Source organism: Chroicocephalus ridibundus, chromosome 4 (assembly GCF_963924245.1).
Source record: "Chroicocephalus ridibundus chromosome 4, bChrRid1.1, whole genome shotgun sequence".
NCBI lineage: Eukaryota > Metazoa > Chordata > Aves > Charadriiformes > Laridae > Chroicocephalus > Chroicocephalus ridibundus.
Genome location: NC_086287.1, coordinates 84,660,635 through 84,682,516, shown reverse-complemented (window position 1 = coordinate 84,682,516; position 21,882 = coordinate 84,660,635). Strand labels below are relative to the sequence as shown.

Here is a 21,882-nt window from a genome sequence, read left to right as displayed (position 1 = left end):
ATGAAGTTGGAATTCTACTTGTGTGAAACAAGAGCTAACCCGAGCTCTTTGGAAAGGCCATTTGGGGGGTGTTCGAGGAATAACCAGAAACTCTGCGTTATTCTAAATGTAAAAGTAGTTCTACCTTCACCTTCAGTCTGGGTTTGTATCTTTAGCATCACCTGGTATTTTACATCTTTATTACTGAAAAAATTGCTGTATTTAATACCAGTCAGGAGCTGAGTACCTGTTTTCACCTCTGCAATAACTTTTATTATTTATTTATTGTGAATGAGCTGGAGGCTTACTCGGGTCAGATCATCTGCTTTTTTGCCTGCTTTTGGGGTCTGCTTTTTCAGATTATCCTGAAGTCCATATCAACTTTTATTTGGTCAGTTTCTGGGGGAAAAAAAAAAAAAGCTTTTGAATGTGTTATTTTTGTAATCTGTAGCACTTCCAGAGTTTTTCCTTCGCTTATGGAGTCCAGGAAATTGCAGAGTTACTTTGCATCTAGTGCTTTAATTTTTCTTAACAATATCCCCAAACACAATGTAGATCTGGTATGTTTTCCAGGATTCTGTCACTTTCTTGTAGAACCTTGGTAAGAATATTCGAAGACTCAGCGTGACTCTCCCAGGACACTCCGCTTTCTCCTTGGGCTGAAGTGCTTTTAACTTCTGCTTTGCATTTGGCAAACGATTCATCTTCATACAGTAGTAGAACAACGCTTTGTATTTCTGTATGGCTTTCACTGCCAGACTCAGAAGGCACTAGAAGTTCATTGTACGTTTATAAATTTATCATCAAAACTCATGAGAGGGCTAAATAGGATTTTCCATACATCTTACTGGAGAAACTGAGGCACACAATGATTGAACTTTCGTTCCAAAATGACAGAGCGAGGACTTCATTCAGCTCAGCTCCTAAATACTTACCCGAGTCCATCTAGAGAAGCAACTCATTGATTGGAGGGTGTGGTTTGTTTGTTTATTAACCTAATAGGTATAAATATAATCAAATTCTCGGTAATTGCTGTACTGACCAGAGTCCCAGCTCTCTGGCAGATCCACGTATTTCATGAAATACCTTTTTCTTTAAATGTTAACTAGATCAGATTATCTACATTTTTCTTTTTGTCTGGCCACAGCAGTTAGAAGGAATCTCAGTCTAGGTTAAGTTGGAGTTTCTTGGTTGGCACAACTACAACATGAGAGTCTAATTTGGTCATTAGCTATCTACAGATGTTAATGACTTGTTACTTCACCCCAGACTCTGTCCTGTCAAACTGCCTTTTGTGCTACAGGCACAACATGGCTAGTAGGTGGGGTTGGCAGCTGAAGCCAAAGTGCACGTGGGAAGAGTCAAGCATGTCTTCTAAAAATCTCATTGTTGTTTAATTTGGCCATTCTTTGTCATCACTGTGTTTTATGTGTGTGATGTATGCAGTTTTCAGATAAATAAGATATGCTAAGTCCTCTAACACAAAGCACTTTCATTCTTAACGATTAAAACATCAGGCTGTCTGGTCTAATAAAAGTAGCTTGTGTTTGGGAGAAATGTTATTAGCTGAAAAAAAATAATCCCAGTTTAAACAAACAAACAAACAAAAAAACCAAACAAAACACAACACCCAAAAACAAACCAAGGAGGTGAAAGGCTGGAGAATTCAGTGTCATTGGTGCCCCGTCTGCCAAATCATAGTCGAGGCGCTGTCTAGGAATATCAACAATATTACGTGTCCCCTTACCCTTAAAACCTGTCTCCTTTTGGTTTTCTTCATGGATTTTGAACTTCTGAGCGGAGTATGTTATGAAAAGTTCAAACAACGGGAAAAAATCTGAGTATATGTAAGTTTGTAAGCTCATATTCTTTCAAGTTTCTGGTCTGTCTTCAACATAGAAAGAGGCAGAGAAAGATAGGTAGGAGAGGGCATAGATACCCTTATTCCTTTAGGAGTTCTGTAAATGGTATCACTTCAGATCTCAAAGAAATACTGAAATAAAACAATTACATCTTTCGGGTATTGGGAACAACAGTTTTCCATGGATGTCGCAAGTTTTATTGCAGCTTCTTCCAACTTTTAATGCAACCTTTTCTGCACGCTGACCAATCATGCAATTAGAACGTATAATGCATATATTGTCAACCTCTTGAGTTTTGAATTCCATCAATTCGAGTATGGTTATGAGCATAAATAAGAATTTATTAATTTTAGCATGTGGTTGTGAAACAGTCTGTATCTGAAGAAATGTACTGTTCTGGGTTGTTATTGCAATTAAACAGTGATTCTTAGTGGGTTTTTGGTGCTATTGTTCGTGGGTTTGAAGGAAAATACGAAAGTTGCCATTTGGTAATATTTCTCCAGTTTTATAAATTACAACATTAATATTATTAGTAGCACTTGAATGAGTTTAAGTTATGTGTATTTCTGTGCTGTACTCAAAGTAAGCTAATATGGATAGTGACATCTTTATTATGAAGCTCTACTGTTCAGGAGGGTGACTTTACAACTGTTTTCTGCACATTCTCTATGAACAGCTGAATAAAAGCTTAGTTGCAAACAGTAAATTATTTAAAATAAGTGGCGATACGGAATTTAAATTAAAAAGTTCAGAAAATGGAAAGGGTGTCACTTCCGCTCTCGGATGCTTGAATTCATTTGTATTAAATAATTGAAATCTAAACCTGGATGGAAACTTTAGCATTGACAAAAACATGGTATTTTTTTTTTTTTAATTTAAATCTAGGGTAGATCTTATTTACAACTGAATATTTAACGGTCTTTTGGGTGAGGCCTAGGGGCTTGAAATTGCACTTCTATGAATTTAAGCTATCCCATCTTGACACCTTGTATCCTGTTCCCCTTTTTTGCTATTTTTTAACTTACTGCAACAGATGAGGGGTTCTTAAACCATCTGTTAACCTTTTTTCCCCATTTTTTTTAAACATGTAGAGTCGCTCAAGGCAAGAAGACCCAGAGCAAGCTAGACTGAAACAAAAAGCAAAGGAGGTAAGCAGAGCTAGAGATCATTACACTTGACATTTCAAGGCTTGAACATATTAATTTTTTATGCCTTGCTACTTGTATATCGTTAATAAAAATCTGACTAAAAACTTTTTAGGATGTATTTGTTGCTTTGCCTTTGATCTTAATGTTTGCAAACTAATACATTAATACATGTGAAGCCTAAGGAGATTTTATAAGAGAATATTTCCATACATTACATTTTCATTTCCATTTTAGGTAGCTGTAGCTTTTGTTGGGTTGTTGATGACAGCAGCACTAGATTTTGGTGGAAAATTTATGCCTTTGTCTTTTTGTAAAATGTCACTTTCTTAGAAATGTGCTACTTAACGATTTTGTTCTGGTAACAGTCTTTCAAGCAACGTAATTGCCAGTCATTTTCTCTACGGTGTGGTTCAGTGGACTATTTACTCATCAGTCTAAATTACAATACTCTAAAATTATCAAATCATTTCAGATGGAAGTTTTGATATGTTATTCTAAGAGTAACAATCTGTGAACTACTGAGTACCTTCATTTGCTGTAAATGAGAGTTGGCTGTCTTTCGCTTAAGGCATCTAATGGCTTAGGATGGGGTTGCAACTTAAATCAACTAGAAAGACTAAAATATCTATCACTTGAACATCATTCCTGTTTAACATAAAGAGCAACATCATTTGCAGCAAACTGATGCTGTTTTTTTAGCCAATTTCTTTGGATATATGTAGTAGAAGGTAATAATTATACATTAGAAGGTAATATATACAGAAAAATGCATATAACAAGTTCTTTTGTATTGACCTGTTCTTCCTGTTTTGTTTACCTGTTGGCAGTATTCTATAATTCCGTTAGCTATACAGATTTTATATATATAACAGTCAAAAAAAAATCCAAGTACATGGTTGAGTTTTATTTGTCTTCTTTTTTCATTATGCAATTATGTAGTAAGACTTGCTGAAATGAGTTCTTGTAAACATTAGACTATGCCTTGGTGTTTCCAGCGTTGGATTTGTCAAGCAAGTATTCAAATGGAATAGAGTAATCAAGTTACTTGGCAGGAGAAGAGCCAGAATATTAATACTGCTTGAGTTTAGTTTGTAGCCAGTGTATGCAAAGGAAGAATCAGATTTGTGAAAATAACTAATGGCAGGCAAAACTTGCTGTTGAGCTGAGAACTGAAACCACCATGCTGCTGCTGGAAGTGAAAGCAAGCTAGAAATAAATGTGTTTCTTCTTGGCTCAGTATTTGCATTCATTGACACTCTTTTTTGGTCATTGGAAACTTGAGGAAGCAAAAAATAAACAACGAGGCTAGTGAAAAGACATTTTCTAGTAGTCAGAGTGAAATAGTGGTTGTCTTCATAGGTGCTATAGAAGACTCGCAGTCACTAGTGGTGGGTTTGGTGTAGCTGCAGGAGTACTTCTGCCTTGGCTGAGAATTCGGGTTCTCCTAGAAGCTGTGTTTCTTACCCACTAGAGGGAGTGATGCTGTGCTGACATGGGAATAAAAGAAAGTGTATGAAATGTATTCCGAGTAATGGTGATAGTGGTATTAGTAGAGAGGGAGCAAATATTTTGGTGGTAACCTAATTAAAAATGCTTAGATCAAACTGGTATGTGATTTTAAAGTAGTGGTGTTCCTGGGTATGATAACATGTTTGAGTAAATGCAGAACGAATACTGGGGTTTCTATTTGAGTGCTGCGCCCTATTCTTTTGTACATTAGCCCTGCCTTTTTTCCCACCCGTCTAATGAAGGTGGATAATTTGCTGGCACCATGCCTCTCTCTGAAGTTGAATTTCATTCAACATATTTGAAACCATAAGAAATATAAGCATGTCTCTGTTTTTAGTAATTAGGCTTCTAAAGCTCTTTCTTCAACTAGTTTAGAGACTTTCACCTAAAATATTCAAATATATTTAATAAAAACATATTCTTTTTGCATTAACTTTTGCAAAGAGGAGCAGGGAAGTGGGACGGCAAGATTTTGGTTTAATATTGTTCTTTTTTGTTTCTGCATTGGATACTGAATATATGCTGATGTCTAAAATTGCATTGGCACTGCCAAAATAAAAAATAACCACTTTTGTAGAATAAAAGGTCAATTAGATAGAGTGTCTTTGGCATGGCTTCGTTATTTGAAATTAAAAGCTTTGAATCAGCTCCTACAAAAATGTAAAAATTTCAAAACTTCACTGCCAACTGGGCTACTCTTAAGCGTGCATATGACCCATAACTCAGAGAGAAATTGGATTTCTTCCAGGTTTTGTATAAGCTGATGGATATAATACTGTCAGATTTGATAGCAAGATGGATTTGAAGCTGTGTTTCCCTGTTTTCCGTGTCTTGAGTATTGCCTGAAGACCTTTGTTGCTCAGATATTCTTCTGGCCAGTAGTGAAGTGGCTACTAGGTAGCGGTTTAAAAAGCATAGAGGGCATCCAAGAAAGCCGCGGCATTTTTAGCTTGTGTTACTTGTTTAATGATATGATTGTCAGATAGATTGTTCTTTCATATCAGCAAAACAACTGATAATTTCACTATTATGTTCTGGATATGGACAATGTTTCAGTCCGGAACCGTCCTCTTCAAAACGGAGGGTGGTCAATACTGGACCCTGGCTCCCCGCCAGAGAGAAATGGGTGACTGTCTAAACAAATGTAACCAGTATATGAACTCTGCTAAGAGAATATAGCCCGAGATACTTTATGAAGACAAGAGTCAGTGGGAGAAATTGAAATACCAAAAGAGGTAAAGTCTTTAAGAAAGTCTTTTTAAATATTTAAGAAAAAAGCTTTACAAAACATTGAAAGAACTCTAGAAAACATTGTCTTGCAATGCAAAATAAAGCTACCAACAGAAGGATAAAGGATGAAGAGGGAAGAAAGAAAACTAACAGAGGGTATTTGTTCCAAAACATTCTCCTTTATGGATGTTTTGGAGTCTTTCATTCCATAACATTCTAGTTTTCTTCCTAATTTAAAAATAAATAAAAAATAGTTTAATTTCTTTCACAGAACTTCTAGCATTAAGAAGTCCCCTTCTTGCTTACTGGTGTCATCAAGAAAATGTACAGAGATCACTATGTCCTTTGAACACATTTAAAAATGCGTTTAAACCCATGAGTTTGGTAGGGTGAAGATTATTTTATATTTTGTTCTGTAACTCCATCTTACTCCATTTATTAGCTAGTCTTCAAACCACTCTGCACATTGTTTAAACCAAACTGGCATAAATCGAGTTTAAATTGTGTTTAAATACTTACCAAAACAAACAGAAGGTCCATCTAGGTGTGGTCTTACTGGCGAGACTGGACCTAACGGGCAGGTTTCATTCTCACCCAGGCTCGCTGTTGTAGTGAAGCTGGCACAAACCCACTCTTCGTTCAGTTTGACTTATTTTGCTTTAGCATTAGCCTGTTTCAAACGCACTTGAGTGAAAGCAGTTGGGAGAGTGTGCCTGGGGGGGGGGGTGTTATTGCTTAAAACTCTCTTTTTACTTTCGCACGTTGAAATTGGTGCAGCTTTTTGTCAGTGGACATTATATGATTGTTTTAATGGTAAACCTGTTTAATAAACTGGTGAAAAATATTTTCCATTGCGACTATGTCAGGGAAAAATGCTGCTCTTCAGCAGTTACTTGTTACATTGGTTTGTAACACAAATTCCAAAATGTTTGACTCTCAGTACAACTTCATGTAAGAGACAGCATCATTTGTGAGCAGCGTCTGCTTCGTGTTGCGTGATTAAAGCTTTTAAAATCAAGTTTTAGAACTGATTTATGTAGTCTGTTGGAAGCATGGAAAGTCACAAATATAAGTTAAAGAAATTATGAGTTCTCTGATTTCCATTAGAAGGGTTCATTAAATAGGACATAAAACAGGCCATATAACTGATGGCAGGAATAGATCAAGATTAGGAATAACTGAATCAACACTTGGTAATTAATAATAGAAATGATTTAAAAGAAAGGCAGGGAAGGTAAGCTCTTAAACGTCCTTTCTGTCACAGTATTTTTGTACATATTCAGTGTCTGTTGGCTAAAAATCTTTTCATTTAAAAGTCAAGATGCTGAGTTTGATCCTGAAAGATTAACTTAGTTAAAATCTCTGTGTCATCACCAACCGAGAATATTGCATAATAATAAAACCTTAAACCAGACACCATAAATGTCTGGGCAGGTGTCCAGGACCTAGATGTGTTTAGATAACACTCAATTGAATCTGCTCTCAGGTGTACTCGCTAACCACGCAAGCAAAGTCTCAGACCTGTTGATGTTCATAAGAGAAGCCTTACCTGTTTCAAGGGAAGACAGGAAACAGCCCTTTATGTACTTTGGTGGGACAAAGTCCTTTATCCATCTTTCTAGGGTGTGCTGCAGTCCTTTTGTGGTGGTCTGTATATACGGGGGGTTGCTGTCGTGACTGTTCAGACTCTAAATAATTTCTTGTCACCACGTTACTATTTATTTATCAACTCAGTAGGAGTAGTTTCTTTTAAAATATTTAAATAATAGTTTACTGCAGTTACCCCTGTTTTCATTAGGCATTACTGAAAATGAAAAGCAAATGAAAAGGATTTTGGTTTGTTTGGTAAGTTCATTTATTCACCTTTTTAGCAAAACCAAAGTCCTTAAAGATTGTACTAGTAATGCAGTATTTCTCGTGATGAGAAATCTAAAGAAGTTTTCTATTTTATCACGCCTGACATAAAAATATTGATTCAAATGCAACAATCTTCTCTTTAAAAGGTTTCTAAAACATTCCACTGAGAAATGGAGCACTTGAACAGAAATAAGTTTAAATTAAATTTCCACTTAGCTCTGTAACCCGTCGGAGGGTCAGATGGTGGAAGGAGGGCAAAGCTGGGAATATGATACCCGAAGTAATGGTAGTGCAACATTTAGGCAATAATGATTCCTCAGAACTGAGTTGTTTCATAAACAGTTTTCCGCATCAGGTTACCAACGCTATTGCTGTGATGCAGAAAGAATGCAAGAATTTTTGTCAATACATGTAGGAGGTTAGATAGCAGAGTCACTTTGTTTATGCTCTCACTTTACCACAGCTGTATTGTTTGTACCCAGAAAAATGCTTCAGCAAAATGCTTTGACTGCTCGGGTACTGTCTAAGCACATGCAACAATGCCATGGATTTGGCTTTAAAGTACAAGATTTTCCTGAAATTATAAAGTTGTTGCAGTGACTTCAAATGTTAGTATTAAAGTTGTGTCTCAGAGAGAAGTGGTCCTGGCTGTTATCAGTCAAAATACTTTCATGAAAATCCTGTGGCATAATCAAGCTTACTGCTTTTATGTTAACTGTCTTTTTTTTTTTTCCTTTTTGAGTCGATATTACTGTAGATATACAGATGTATTATGATAACAGTGACAAATTCTGATAACTGGAGTTGATTATGAACTCCTGGGAAGGACAGAGGAGGAATGGTATTGCATTTGCGTACACAAATACTGCTGCTGAAGAAACAAGATGATCTATAACCAGTAATACATCAATTGCATATGAATCTTGCTGTGTAAATCCTCAAACCTTCATATTAGCTTAAAGACAGTGGGTTTTGCCGAAAAATTTTCTGTGTTTCCAAGGGTGAGGTATTACCCTGCCATAAATTCTCCAAGTCCTGGAGAACTTCAGGCAATAGTAGTCTTCGTGTTTGGCAGAACTTTTTGCCTGTCTCTGTGTAACATGGAAGACCACAACGCTTCCCACCAGTTCCCTACGTGTAGAGCAGAAGGGACGGCAGTTGCTTGGCTGAAGCGTGGTGTTACCCTGCTGTACACAGGCAGAAAACTGGGTAATTGACAGAGAAGTGCCAGGGGATCAAAGGAATGGCCATAATATTTTCCAACTGAGTCAAACTGTTTTATTCCTGCTTAGGTAAAATGTATATTAATTAGAGTTGAGTCAAGGGCTAGATTTTTTTTGGTCTTTTCTCTAACCCAAGCTTGACCCAAGATTACCTCATTAGTCTAGCAGAAATCTAAATTAAATCCAATCCTGTCCAACATAATAATTTCCTCCTACAAAATCCTGCTGGTGGAATTCCATAGTGATGCATGATTTTAGTGTACGTACACTGCTGAGCTCTTGTTTAGTTACATGAATGCTTATTTTTTATGACTGATTATAACTGTTGTTTTTAGCATTCTAAAAGCAGATGCTGTTTTGCTGATACATAAGCGAAATACATGGCCTTTCTTAAGTAGCAAACTATTTTTATACTTGCTAGATCTTTATAATATAAAGTAAGAACACTCTTTTGTGTTTGTTTATACTTGCTATCTAGAAAACAAATTCTTAGAACTTCATTTAGTCCCACTGCAGTGACATGCAAATTGAGTATGTTGTGTGGGAAGGATCATTAGTATGTGTGTTGTGTCACCTCACGAAGACCTGTGTCAGAGTTGTGAGACTGCGTGGGGGGTGTTCACAAGCACAGATGAACAAGGCTGCTTTTCTGAATCTCACCAAAATACTCCAGCAGGAACTTTCTCTTGTAAAATTAATTCTCTGAAGGTGGTGTCTGAGTTTTCCACTGCAGGGGAGTAACAGCAGAATTTTCTGCCCTTTAGATCCCCTGCAGTTTTCCTTCCATGTCTGTAGGAGTAACCAGTGCTCCTGCCTTTGGGTCTCAAGGCACTGCTAAACAGCTGGAGAGTGGCAGCCCGTTTTCTAGTCACTTTTGGGTGCCCAGACACCAGAGCTCAGTGAAGAGATGAGAGAACTGTTTTCTTCCACCTCTGGGGTGTGAGATTTGTGATGAGGATAGTTTGGCTTTGCCTCTCCTGAGTACTGATGACTGCATCCAGCAGCTCTGCGAGAGGCAGTGAGAAATGCATACAGGGGTACTTCCTTTTTCAGAAGTTTTTCTTTTTTTTAATTCTTTGTGTTTATCTAAATATATACATGTATAGATATATATATATCAGCTCAATTTCTGCAAGGAAGGTGTCAAGACTGAATTTCCAGTTCTCCTTTGTTGCTCTGGCACAGTCAAAAAAAAGGCGGGGGGGGGAAGAGAGATACTTTGATTTGTAGCAGGCTGTGAACGTGGAAGAATCACATAACTGCTTTATCTGAACACTGCAACAGATTGACTTCCAAATAATAGCGCTTTAGACTTTAGAATATGATCACCTATTTAATAAGTAGAGGGCAGCAAATGTCAGCTGTGTCTGCTTGTCAGAAACTGAGCAGGTTGTGTGGACAACAATCTAAATTGTTATTTAGATGTTTTGATCCCTCAGTCAAGCCTGCCCTACAATCTAGACGCCTGCAAGGAGAGGTCAAGGTGTACTTAGGCTGCAGCCCGTGGGGCGAGTTTTCCCCTATGCTCTGTATGCACATCGGTTTCTTACTCCAGAATAAAGCCAAGCGAGGGCTGCGGCGCTGCCGCCGAGCGAGCGTGTTCGTAAGCCCTGCTTGGCAGCCTGGCAGCGCCCGGGGCGGCACACAGCTGCCAGCTTTCATCTGCCCCCAGCTCCTCCGGGCGCTCCGCCTCACATGATGGATCCTCAGGGGGCTGAGAGGCACCTACTCCATCTCCTGCTCCTCTGCCCGCTCCGTCTGGGCGCTGCACGTCGCAGCGGGCAGCTGCCCGGCAGCCATCCGCCGACAGACCCGCACACGGCTCTGCCCGCCGTCCGGGGGGGGTTAGCATCTCCTGTCCTCCTGTGAAAGGCGTACATTTCATACGACATTCCCTGAAATCTCTGATCTCTTTCTAGCCTGGGAGTGGGAGATGAAAGAGTTCATGGGAGCAGAGTTAAAGCTAAACTTGGAACCATAGTAGTAACATTTTAAAAAGAGTCATTTAAAACTGCCTTGCCAGCACATTTTTGAGAGAGTTGATGTATTTGCTTGCAATACTTCTGTGTATCTCCAAGTAATTTATAAGATACACAAGACATTAATTTTCACAGCTCTCTTGAAGGATATGTTATTTAGCAGATTGTAAAGTCGGGTACAAAGAAATAACCTGATTCTGCAAATCTGCTTTGTAAAGGCATGCTGTAATTTTCCTGCAAGGTTTGTCAGCATCCTCTGTCTGTCTGTGCTGGGATGTGACAATTTCTGTTTATTTACTTACCTGTGTGTATATTTATTGTGGAGCAATGTGCACATTGGCTTTGTCATTTTCAGGTAGTTTACTGTGGTAGACTTTTAAGGCATATTTAATACAGTTAGCAGTAGGGTAAAAAGTGTCAGTTTTGACTTAGTAAACACTAACCATTTCTGTCTGGAGGTAGGTTATATGCATACTCCTTTCCTAAACTACAAGCCAGGTATAGAGGTCATGAAAGGTGCGTCACCATCTATTTCCTATTTTTAGTTTAGTTTTGTCATTAAAAATACCTTTGTGTCAGCCTGTGAAAGAGTCTCCATCATCTTGGTTGAATAACGCTCAACATACCCCCAAAAAGTAGTTCCCCTTTAGTAATAGTAATTTTTAAAATAAATAAAATGTGTTATTGCCATTCACAGTGTAAACAGGATGGTTGTTTTTCCCTCAAGTATGTGTTTACTAAAGGTAGATGTGATTATCTCTAAAATGTAAATGCTTGAAAGGTGTTACTGTATTTTTAACGTTATTAGCCAGTTGAGTAATGACTTTTGTTTTCATTTAGCGTTGAAAATTGTTGCTGAATTGGTGGTTAACGTCTAGTTTTCCATGGAAATGGTCAGAAGATTTTTCTGGAATGGGGAAGTATGTTGTAAATTTGTGCTGAGGTGTCCCCGATCCCGTAAGACTGCTCTCTCACTGTCTGTGGGACTGAGGTGAAGTGAGAACCAGTATGACGCAATTCCAGCCCGTAGGTGTACTGGCTCTGCACAGCCACGCGGGAATTGAACTAAGCGAGCCCAGGTACAGACTAGGCTTCCTCTACGTTTCCATGTCCTTCCCCTTCCCAACTGCTCAGTCTACTTACATTCAGAAGAGACATTTATATTCTTGGAACAGAAATGACACCGGGTAGATTTCTGAAGGTCTCTCTTAATCTTCGTTTTTGCTATATACTATCAGGTTTTTAAAGGCATTTTCACCCTATGTGCCCAAAAGTCATAGTCACGTGTCAAGGTGCATGAAAATCTATTCATTTCCCAAAAAGTAAGAATAAGTAAAAAAAAAATAATAAATGTATTCTGGAAGAAGTGCTGATATCTGGCAAACATGGCAGACAGGTCAAGTGAGCTTTAGGAAGGTGTTAATTATTCAAAATGGGAAATTACACTGAACAGAAAAACTGAACTTGGGTGTTAATTGTGTACAGGAAGACGGGAGGGAGGGAGAATGTTCACTTTATAGGAAACAACAGAAGTGAGATTGGTGAGAACAGAGCACATTTTTATGAGAAATTAGGATAATTTTGTCTATTTATTTTCAAAATCGATGTTTGAATTCTGGAAAAGTTTGATATATGTTTTCATAAGGAGCCCTTAGTCTTAAGGCAGCCCAGCACTTTGTGTCTCCGAGTGCATCTGCCAGCCCTGGAGAAGCGCGAGTAGCTGCCCAGGACAGGGTACCTGTAGAATATAGAGGGTAGCTGCTGTGTCTCACTATGACAGGCAACAATTAAGAAGGTTATTGAATATACATTACTGCTTCACCATATGTACTTTCAGCTTCCTATTTTGAGGAAGAGTAAATTCAGTATTCAACCAAATTGTTCTCTATTTTAATAATGGTATGTCATTAGCAGTTTCCATTTTTCCTTCTTAAGCAGTATGTTGAGGGAATCCATTGTTTACTCGGGTGTGTCAGAAAATATAAATACGGGATGATTTTTTTTTTACCCCTCTAAGAATATAAATTGTTTGCATCTTTTAGCTATTTTACCTCTTTAATGAGCTCAGTGACCGCAAGATAGACTGATAGAGCTTGCATGGAAAACATCTAAAGGACGTGCAGCTGCACTAGTTGGCCCTATAAACTTCTCTAATTTAGTCTCAAGCTAAAAACTTGTACCTTATTTTAGGCTGCAGAAGTTGAGCAATGGCCTGGGTTATACTAGAGATGCCACTTCTCCAAGGAGAACGGTAACTTCAGGTCATGAGAGACTCCGGCCCAATTTTCTGAGGCCAGTTGTTAATCCCAGTGTTGTCAAGGTTTAATCTCAGTAATTTACAGAGATATAATATACTTCACTATTGAGCTCAGCTTCTGTGTGTGTTGCGGGCGGTCACAGTGCTGGGGTTTCAGTAACGTGTGATAGCATTCTGCTCTGTATTTTTTGATGGTTTGGATATAGAGCAATTATACTGCATATTTAAATATCTTGTACGTTATGTTATCTAAAATGCATATGTTTCTTAAATTTAGTGATTTGTGCTCCCGTGAACATTACAATATATGATGATTACTGTGATCTGCTCAGCTGTACAAAAGGAAAAAAAAATCCGTAAGTGTACATCTCATAAATATCCTCAGGTAATTTTAACTGAGGCATTAAAAATAATTCCTGAGTAAAAAATGCTCATCTGTCCATCTATCTATGTGGAGAGATTATTTCGGGTTAGTACTGAAATTTGAAAAAAAAAAAAAACAAAAACCAACCCTAAATGTGCTGGAGAAGGAAATGTCTGCCTTAGCAGCATGCCAACATTCAGGAGTGCTGAGAATGTGGCGGACAGCGTGGCAAATATGAGAATCATCTGACTGGTTTGTCTCGGGGATTTTTATTTTTGCCCTGTTTGCCTCTTAGTGCATTTTTGTTCCTGTCACTTTTTAAATGGGGATTCCTCATATTTAAAATACTGGGAATTGAATTCTTCTCTGTCACCCATTGTAACTCTGGAGTAACTCCACTGGCATCAGTAGCAGGATTCAAACCAAACAGAATTTGTCCCTCTGGTATTAGGTACGATCTGATATCAAAACATCTCCTGGAGACAATTATGATTTATTGTTATCAGCTACACTTAACATTTTTACTTAAATGCAAAATATTTTTGTAATTTTATATATAAAATAATCTATGTTTACATATACCATTTATTTGAAAATCAACTGAAAATTTGGGGATTTTAATTTCTGGTTCTGAATATTTAGCATGTATTTCCGATCTCCTCACTTTGCTTTTTGTTATTTAAGGTGCAAAGAAGAATGTAAAGCTTTTTAATGCACTGAATCTGTTTTCTTGTTGCAGCAGTTTCACATTTAATTACGGGTGTCTTTGATAATAAATTGTGTGCCAGAGTTTGTAATATATTTTATAAAGCGAAGTCCTTTGGTGAGTTGGTTACTGAAACAATAAGCGTTTGTGACAGGTTGTTTGCTGAATCCTTCCTCTGTGCATATGGCAGATCATAGTTCAGTTGTTAGCGGATTATCCGTTGTGCCTTGATGTTAATAGAGGACACTTTGCGCCCGTGTTTAAAGCTGTCCTGCACTGTCCTAGGAACGGTTCCGCTGGGTGGGATCTAGGAGGAATTAGGGGGAGTTCACATGTACTAAGAAGGGAAAAAATGAAGACAGCAAACAGCTTGTAGTGATTTTAGCTTCCTGCTCGTCATCTCTCATGGTATTTATTAGGAATTTTTCCACTGAACTTAAAACTGCTTTGAAACAGTTAATCAGTTCTCTAATAAAACATCATTAAATATTCTTCAAATTTATAGCTAAAAAAGAACCTTTAAAGGCGTGTAGAACCATTATTACTTAGGGGCCAGTATTTTAATCCCATATTTTTTTCACTGGACTGGTCAGAAAAGTGAGCTTTTTTTAAGACATCAGTATTTTCAACATCGACTTTAGAACATAAGGAAATTTTAGACAATTAGAAGAGGAAAGTCAGAAATACTTGTTTTCAAGATTGTGAGGAAGAGGAAGCTGTAATGAGGGGATAATCTGTAGCTTTCCTCGCTTATTAAAATGTGCCAACGAATAGAGAGCAAAGAATATACTGGATTTTTCCTGTGAAGAATTGGATTCTGCTGTTGGTGACACACATTTTAGACTTCTAATATTTTGAAGGATCATTAAGATCTAAATCAAAGGTTCAATTTGCAATAAATTGAAAATGAATTAAACCCCCATGTGTTGTTTTGGAGATGATGGGGAGAGTATTTTTGGGAAAAGCAGAATGAAGAGTGAAAGATTAAAAATATTTTACTTGAAAAGATGAATGTAAAGGAGGTACTTTTTAGATCATCTCATTTCCTTTTTAATGCAAATCTGAGTCTTTGATTATTCACTTTTATTATTTATTTATTTATCTATCCTTACAGAAAAGTTAGAAATTATTACATATTGGGAATGTAGGTGTTTTTATAATGCAATAATAATAGTGCAACTATTGCACTCCCTTCATTTGTTGGTGAAAAAGGATTTCAAGAAAAAATAATTTTTAATAGAATTAATTAAGGGATTCTTAAAGTGCTAAGCTTAATGTAACTGCAGTTCTTTAAAGCAGAAAAACAAATAATGCCCCGTAAGCAGATGCTCATTCATGTAGGAGAGCTACTCTTTGATTTTGGAGAGGTGGTGTGACTTGCAGTTGGAAACCTTGATTTATTGTGTCGTTATTTATACCTGCAATAAATGAGGAATAAGCATAAAACCTGAAAAGGGAAATTAGGTATTATGCTAGTTCTCTTACTTTTTGTGTTTTATTTACATGAAATATACTTTTTTTTTTTTAATGGTGTGTTGCTGTGCCTTTGTTGACCATATCTGTACGCCAGGTCTGTCTGCTTGTTTCCATTGGCTTGTCATGTTCACTAATTAGGGAACTGCTGCATGATTCACCTTGTTAATTAGAGGGACTTGCACACAAAGGCCCTTCGGGCAGTGCGAAAGAAGAGCCTAGCACTAGTGCCCTGAGAAAGCTACAGCCTGTGAAGTAATTCTTCTCATCTACCTTCTATTTTTTATTTGAAATGAATAAATCATTGAGATTTTCCTTGTGGAGTGAGAATGCAAGAATTCACATCTTTGTAAGATGTAAATTATATGTGATCAATAGAAGCGGATGACTACTGTATTGTACTTACAAGATTCCCTAATTTACTACTTGTCAGTGTATGAAAAATTGCTTGAAATATTTTGTCCCCACACTGTGGTATGTTGTTCCCTTGATCTGCAGGAGAAATGAGCAGTAGAGGTTTTCCTGTGGTTAAATCTAAAATAGAAAAGATGTAGATTATTTAAATTTTGAGCTTGTTTTGCATCCCCAGTGGAACTTCCATTTTGCAAGTGAACCCCCAGTACTACCCCCACAACTTTTCAGGGGGAGAAGAAGGTGGGTGTCTGGCTATTTTTATTCCCGATATTGCTCTGCCTCAAATCTCGCTTTTTGAAGAGTAGCATACTCGCTATATTGTGTATTCTTTAGTTGAGTATAGTTTCAGAATAAATTAAAATTGTTTTTGTCATGTCACTTAGACTTGATCAAACCACAATCCAGACTGCAAAAAAAGGGATGTTGCGTTAAAAGTGCACAACCAGTCTCTACCCTACACATTTCCCATCTGTTTATGACACTTCAGAAATTAACTTCAATGCCATTCTCTCTAACTATTTGATTAAAATTACTTATTACAGCCAAATGATTTTTAGTAGATTGCTACATTTGCCTCATTTCCTCAAATGAGGCCGGCAGTTTCAAGATGCAGATTTCTCATAAGGATGGTAGAGGACTGGTATCAAAATCTGGGCATTTTCTTTTGGAATAATCTAGTTAATAAAGCCTCTTACCAGAATTTCTCATTAACTAGTATTTTAAACGCACTTAAAATTTCTGCTATTCTGAAGTTTTGTGTTAATGGCATATAGGCGGAAAAATTTTACCAAAAAATAGAAATATTTATTTTGAAAAAATAGGGAAGATGCTTCAGGCTGACTTGAGATTTTATGGTATGTGACATACTGTCGTTCTTCACTTCCACAAAGCTGAGATATTTCTGTGTACCTCAGTCTTCAGTTGATTCCCTTGATATACTAACCAAGAACATACTTCCCTGTGGTTTCGGTACTGTTCTGGTGTAAAGGTTCTTAATTATTTCAGATTTCAAGTCTGTGCCTGAGATAGAATAGCGATAGAAGTACCAAAAGCCTGTGCTCTGCTATCGAAATTCATGACTCGTGGAGAAGATTAAATTCTTGATCAGAGTCTCACAGTACTAATACAAAGTTGTAGCGGCCACGGCGAGTTTTCACTATCCAAGTAGCTGTTGTATTACTCGGATACAATGAAAGATTCTTTAAAGGGTATTTCCAACAATGTTTATTTCAGGCACACTTTACCATCTGAAAAACAGAGCAGTTGATTCATAGAATCACAGAACAGTGTGGGTTGGAAGGGACCTTAAAGCTCACCCAGTGCCACCCCCTGCCCTGGGCAGGGACACCTCCCACCAGACCAGGTTGCTCCAAGCCCCGTCCAACCTGGCCTTGAACACCTCCAGGGATGGGGCAGCCACAGCTTCTCTGGGCAACCTGGGCCAGGGGCTCACCACCCTCACAGCAAAGAATTTCTTCCTCCTATCTAATCTAAATCTCCTCTCTTTTAGTTTAAAACCGTTCCCCCTTGTCCTGTCGCTCCACTCCCTGATAGAGTCCCTCCCCATCCTTCCTGTAGGCCCCCTTTAGGTACTGGAAGGTCGCTATAAGGTCTCCCTGGAGCCTTCTCTTCTCCAGGCTGAACAACCCCAGCTCTCTCAGCCTGTCTTCATCAGAGAGGTGCTTCAGCCCTCTGAGCATCTTCTTGGCCTCCTCTGGATCCGCTCCAACAGGTCCATGTCCTTCCTTCATGTTCTAGTCCAGCCTTTGCCCCTGTGTTAGGAGGCCAGCATGGCCTCTGGGAATTATGGCCTGCCCTCCAGTGACAAGCACGGGGAGCTGATGGAAAGCTTGGTTGCGAGGCTCACCTGGCCCTCGTATTTTCCAGCACATGATTTCACATAAGCATATTGCCTCACTTCTCTTTGTTGAGTTAGCTCCTGTTATCCCCGTGTTTCTGGCAGACCTCCCTAACTAAAGCCACAAGCTCAACAAGTTTGCTGCTCATTGTAACTCTTGTCTGGAACTCTGGACACAACTGTTTTTCGTACTGGTTTTCACTCTATTTTCTATTCCCTCAGCTTCATTAAAGCACCTGTTTCGGAGCCCTCACACCGTGCCTTGCTTCAAGGGAAAAGGAGAGTATCCTGGAAATCTTGGGAGGATAGTAAACTCCCACTTAGATTAACACAGGGCCTGGGAAAAGATCTTAACCAGTCGTTCTTGACAGTGCCCCAGGAGTGACGACTTTTTTCTGTCACGCCTGGATTCAGGAGCCTGTGAGTGAGCCATCAGGCTTTTGGCTGATATTCTTATCAGTCATCTTTATACTGTATGAGCATGTCTCATTTCCTTTGAAGAAGAGTTTAAGAAGATTTGTAACTGTCCGTTGTTGTGATGCTCCAAAATAAAATTAAGACTGATAATAAAAAAAAATAAAATAACAGATCTTCTTGGGGAAATTCCTTCAGAGCTTTTTCTGATCTTACTACAATTAAGTTGCCGGCTCTAGTAATCGTGATCCTGCCAGTTGTCTGTGCCTCAGAAGGTCTTTGCTCAAATGATCTGGTTTTGGCTCAGCAAATCTACCAAGCACCATTATGGGACCTAACAAATATCACGGCTTACCATAGGGGTGTCTCCAGCTTAGTACAGAAGAGCTGGAACTGGTGCAACTGGAGAGAAGTTGTGTGAGGAACAGTATAACCAAAAGCAGACAAAATGTGCTGGGGCTCCAACAGCTGTTTTTTTGAGGGATGAAGAAATGTAATGATTAAGGCTACTGGAAGGACAAAAAACATTGTTGTAGAAGTCTTTCAGAGGAATTTGAGGGATATCTTTCTGACAAAAAGTAATTATTATACATTGTATATTATAGATAGGAATATGTAGCTTAAGAGATGGCTGGAGAGTTGCAGAAATAAATGGGTTTAAGTTAAACTAAAATAGTGCACTGTATCTGGGAAATCAAAACGGCAACCAACCAAGAATAAAACAAATTAACAGAAGAGTTCATAGATAGCCATAAAGAGCATTAGTTAATTAAAGGGACTAGTGGGATAAAGAGAACTTTAAATTGTTTGGGGAATACAATAGTACTAGAGACAAAAAGTATGTTAAAAAATTACAAGACTTTAAAATCACTCTCAAAATTCTTCATGCTTTTAATTTTTTGTGAGCTATGAGTAATCTCTTAAGGAGACTTCCGAGAAAATTGAAGCTATGACTCTGAATCAGTTCAGACAGTATGTGGTCTTGAGTAGTAAGGAGGTAAAATTGTAGTTTTACTGATAATTTTTTATAAAATTGCATTTAACTAAGTAATGTATGTGACTTGAGGAGATTGCAATTAAGGCTTTTCTTCAGGGAAAAATAAAAAAGAAAGGCAGGATGCACCTGACATTTTCTATATCAGAAGTTCGACATATATTATGTTGAAAGCAATAGGGCAAATGTTAATGGAAAATTTGAGTAAACTTTTAAAGCATAATGAAATTAGATGTCATAAACATAAATGCCTATTGTAAGAAAGCCACTTGGTCAAGAGTACCCCAGTTAAGGTTCTAGAACTGTATTTAGATGCTCATTATTTTGAGAAACATTCATCTTGGAGGCTGAAATGTTCCAGCTTAGTCTTTGCACAGGGTGATTTTTTCAAACACTATGCAGTAATTTTCAACTGTTGTTAAAAGTGTGGGGGGGGAAAAAAGGGGAAAAAAGAAGAAAAAGAAAAAAACTAACACACATACACACACCTTTTTCAGTAAAGAAAAAGCTTGATCTACTTCAAATAGGTGTACATCATTGGCAGGGATGATTGGAGCATTTACTGAGTTGGGGCAGAATGCTTGTAGATAATTAGCATCCAGCTTTGTATTGAAGAAAACTAGATATATTGAAGAAAAATAGATATAATTTGGCAGAGCTGTGAATGTTTAAAAGTCTCACAGAATGTGTTCAGTGTATGATTTGCTATTATGCATGTAACGCTTCTCTGGTATTGCATTATTGCAGCGCCACTTCTAAACTTTAGCTGCGTTGGACCAGTTTCTCACCAGTCAGTGTGCTATTGCTGTAGAAGTTCTGCTGACCTTTAGAGACTTCGGTAACATTTTGGGAGAACAGCATGGGCAGTCTGCAGACATTGTCTGCTTTTCAACACTCTCTCTCTCTGAAGTTCACTGATCCTTTTTTATCATTGTCCTAGACTTGTTGAGGTTACTGCCAGCATTTTTAATGAGTTTAATTTCTTAATTGCACCTTCTGTTGTGGACATCTTAGGACATGTGTAAAGGTTCTACATTGCAGGCTCTCCTCAGCAAAAAAGATGTTTTTCCAGGGGGTGTAATCACTGTCTTAAGACTAATAGATATATGTTGCGGAACCATCAATTAAGACAAGCTTTTCCCAGCATATGACCCTGTTATCAGGAACTAAACCATCCATCGCGAACAGAATTAGGAGGGATCTCCATTGATGCCTATTGGCTGGAAATCAATGCTTAAATCATTGTTTATATGATCTTGCTTTCATCAAACATTTCTGCCATTTAGCTCTCTCTGTTGCCAATTTCCTGTTTGGTGTCGTTCCTGGCTGTCTTCATTCTTGATTGCACTTTACAGTCTGTCAATATTTATAGCTTCTGTTGTGCTGTTAGCCTCTTCTGTGTCCTCTCTTCTTCTTCTTCTTAGGCAGTGTTTCTGAACTATGGTGGGAATTGTAAGTAGCCAAAGTGTAGTTCTTTGTGGGCTGAGTTGGCTCTGTGACTACAGAAACTAACTTTTAAAACTCAGCTTCTATTCCCTTATCAAATCCTATATTGACAGTATTTAAACATACTTATTACTTCCTCAAGCTGTTCCTTCTTCTTTATCTTTACAATCATCTCTGTCTCTGTCACCAGGTTATTTTCCTTCCAGGACAAAAACCATCCCTGATTTCTGCCTGTAGGTAGAGAAACACCTCCTTGACCTTTCTCTCTCTCACGTGATGTCCCTATTCTCCCTTTTATTTTTGAAGGTATTTATGTGTAGACTTGAATTCTTAGAGTTTCAGTCATCCTCTTACCTATGTCTCTGCTTTAAACAAAGCTAATTTCAGTTTGTGTAGGTTTTCCCTGCATGTGGAGCACATTTCACCTTCCTTCCAAGATGCGTTTTGCTCATGGTTTCAAACAACTCCTGTCTTTCTGAGGAGTAGTGCTGTGCCTCATTTGCTGTTTGGCATTCCCTTTTCCTATGGATTCAGGTGACTCAGTGAGACTCACTGGGATGATAGGTGGGAGTGTTGATCTGCGGGAGGGCAGGAAGGCTCTGCAGAAGGATCTGGACAGGCTGGATGGATGGGCTGAGGCCAATGGTGTGAGGTTCAACAAGGCCAAGTGCCGGGTCCTGCACTTGGGTCACACCAACCCCCTGAACGCTCCAGGCCTGGGGCAGAGCGGCTGGAGAGCTGCCTGGTGGAAAAGGACTGAGGGGTGTTGGTCGACAGCAGCTGAATATGAGCCAGCAGTGTGCCCAGGTGGGCAAGGAGGCCAGCAGCATCCCGGCCTGTATCAGCAATAGTGTGGCCGGCAGGACTGGGGCAGTGACGGTCCCCCCATACTGGGCACTGGTGAGGGCCCACCTCGAGCGCTGTGTCCAGTTTTGGGCCCCTCACTACAGGAAAGACGTTGAGGTGCTGGAGCGTGTCCAGAGAAGGGCAACGGAGCTGGTGAGGGGTCTGGAGTACGGGTCTCATGAGGAGCAGCTGAAGGAGCTGGGGGTGTTCAGCCTGGAGAAAAGGAGGCTGAGGGGAGACCTTCTCGCTCTCTGCAACTCCCTGAAAGGAGGGGGTAGCCAGGGGGGTTCCTCTCCCAAGGAACAGGCGATAGGACAAGAGGA

The 21,882-nt window shown here is 38.7% G+C and overlaps 1 protein-coding gene across 1 annotated transcript in view; it reads left to right on the top strand.

Moving 5' to 3' along the window:
- LOC134515519 (transcription initiation factor TFIID subunit 4-like) overlaps window positions 1-21,882 on the top strand; it is a 143,661-nt gene that overhangs the window by 70,616 nt on the left and 51,163 nt on the right. The window contains exon 13 of the mRNA XM_063334588.1: window positions 2,933-2,989. Within this exon, the coding sequence (XP_063190658.1) occupies window positions 2,933-2,989 (57 nt within the window). The remainder of the gene's footprint in view (window positions 1-2,932; window positions 2,990-21,882) is intronic.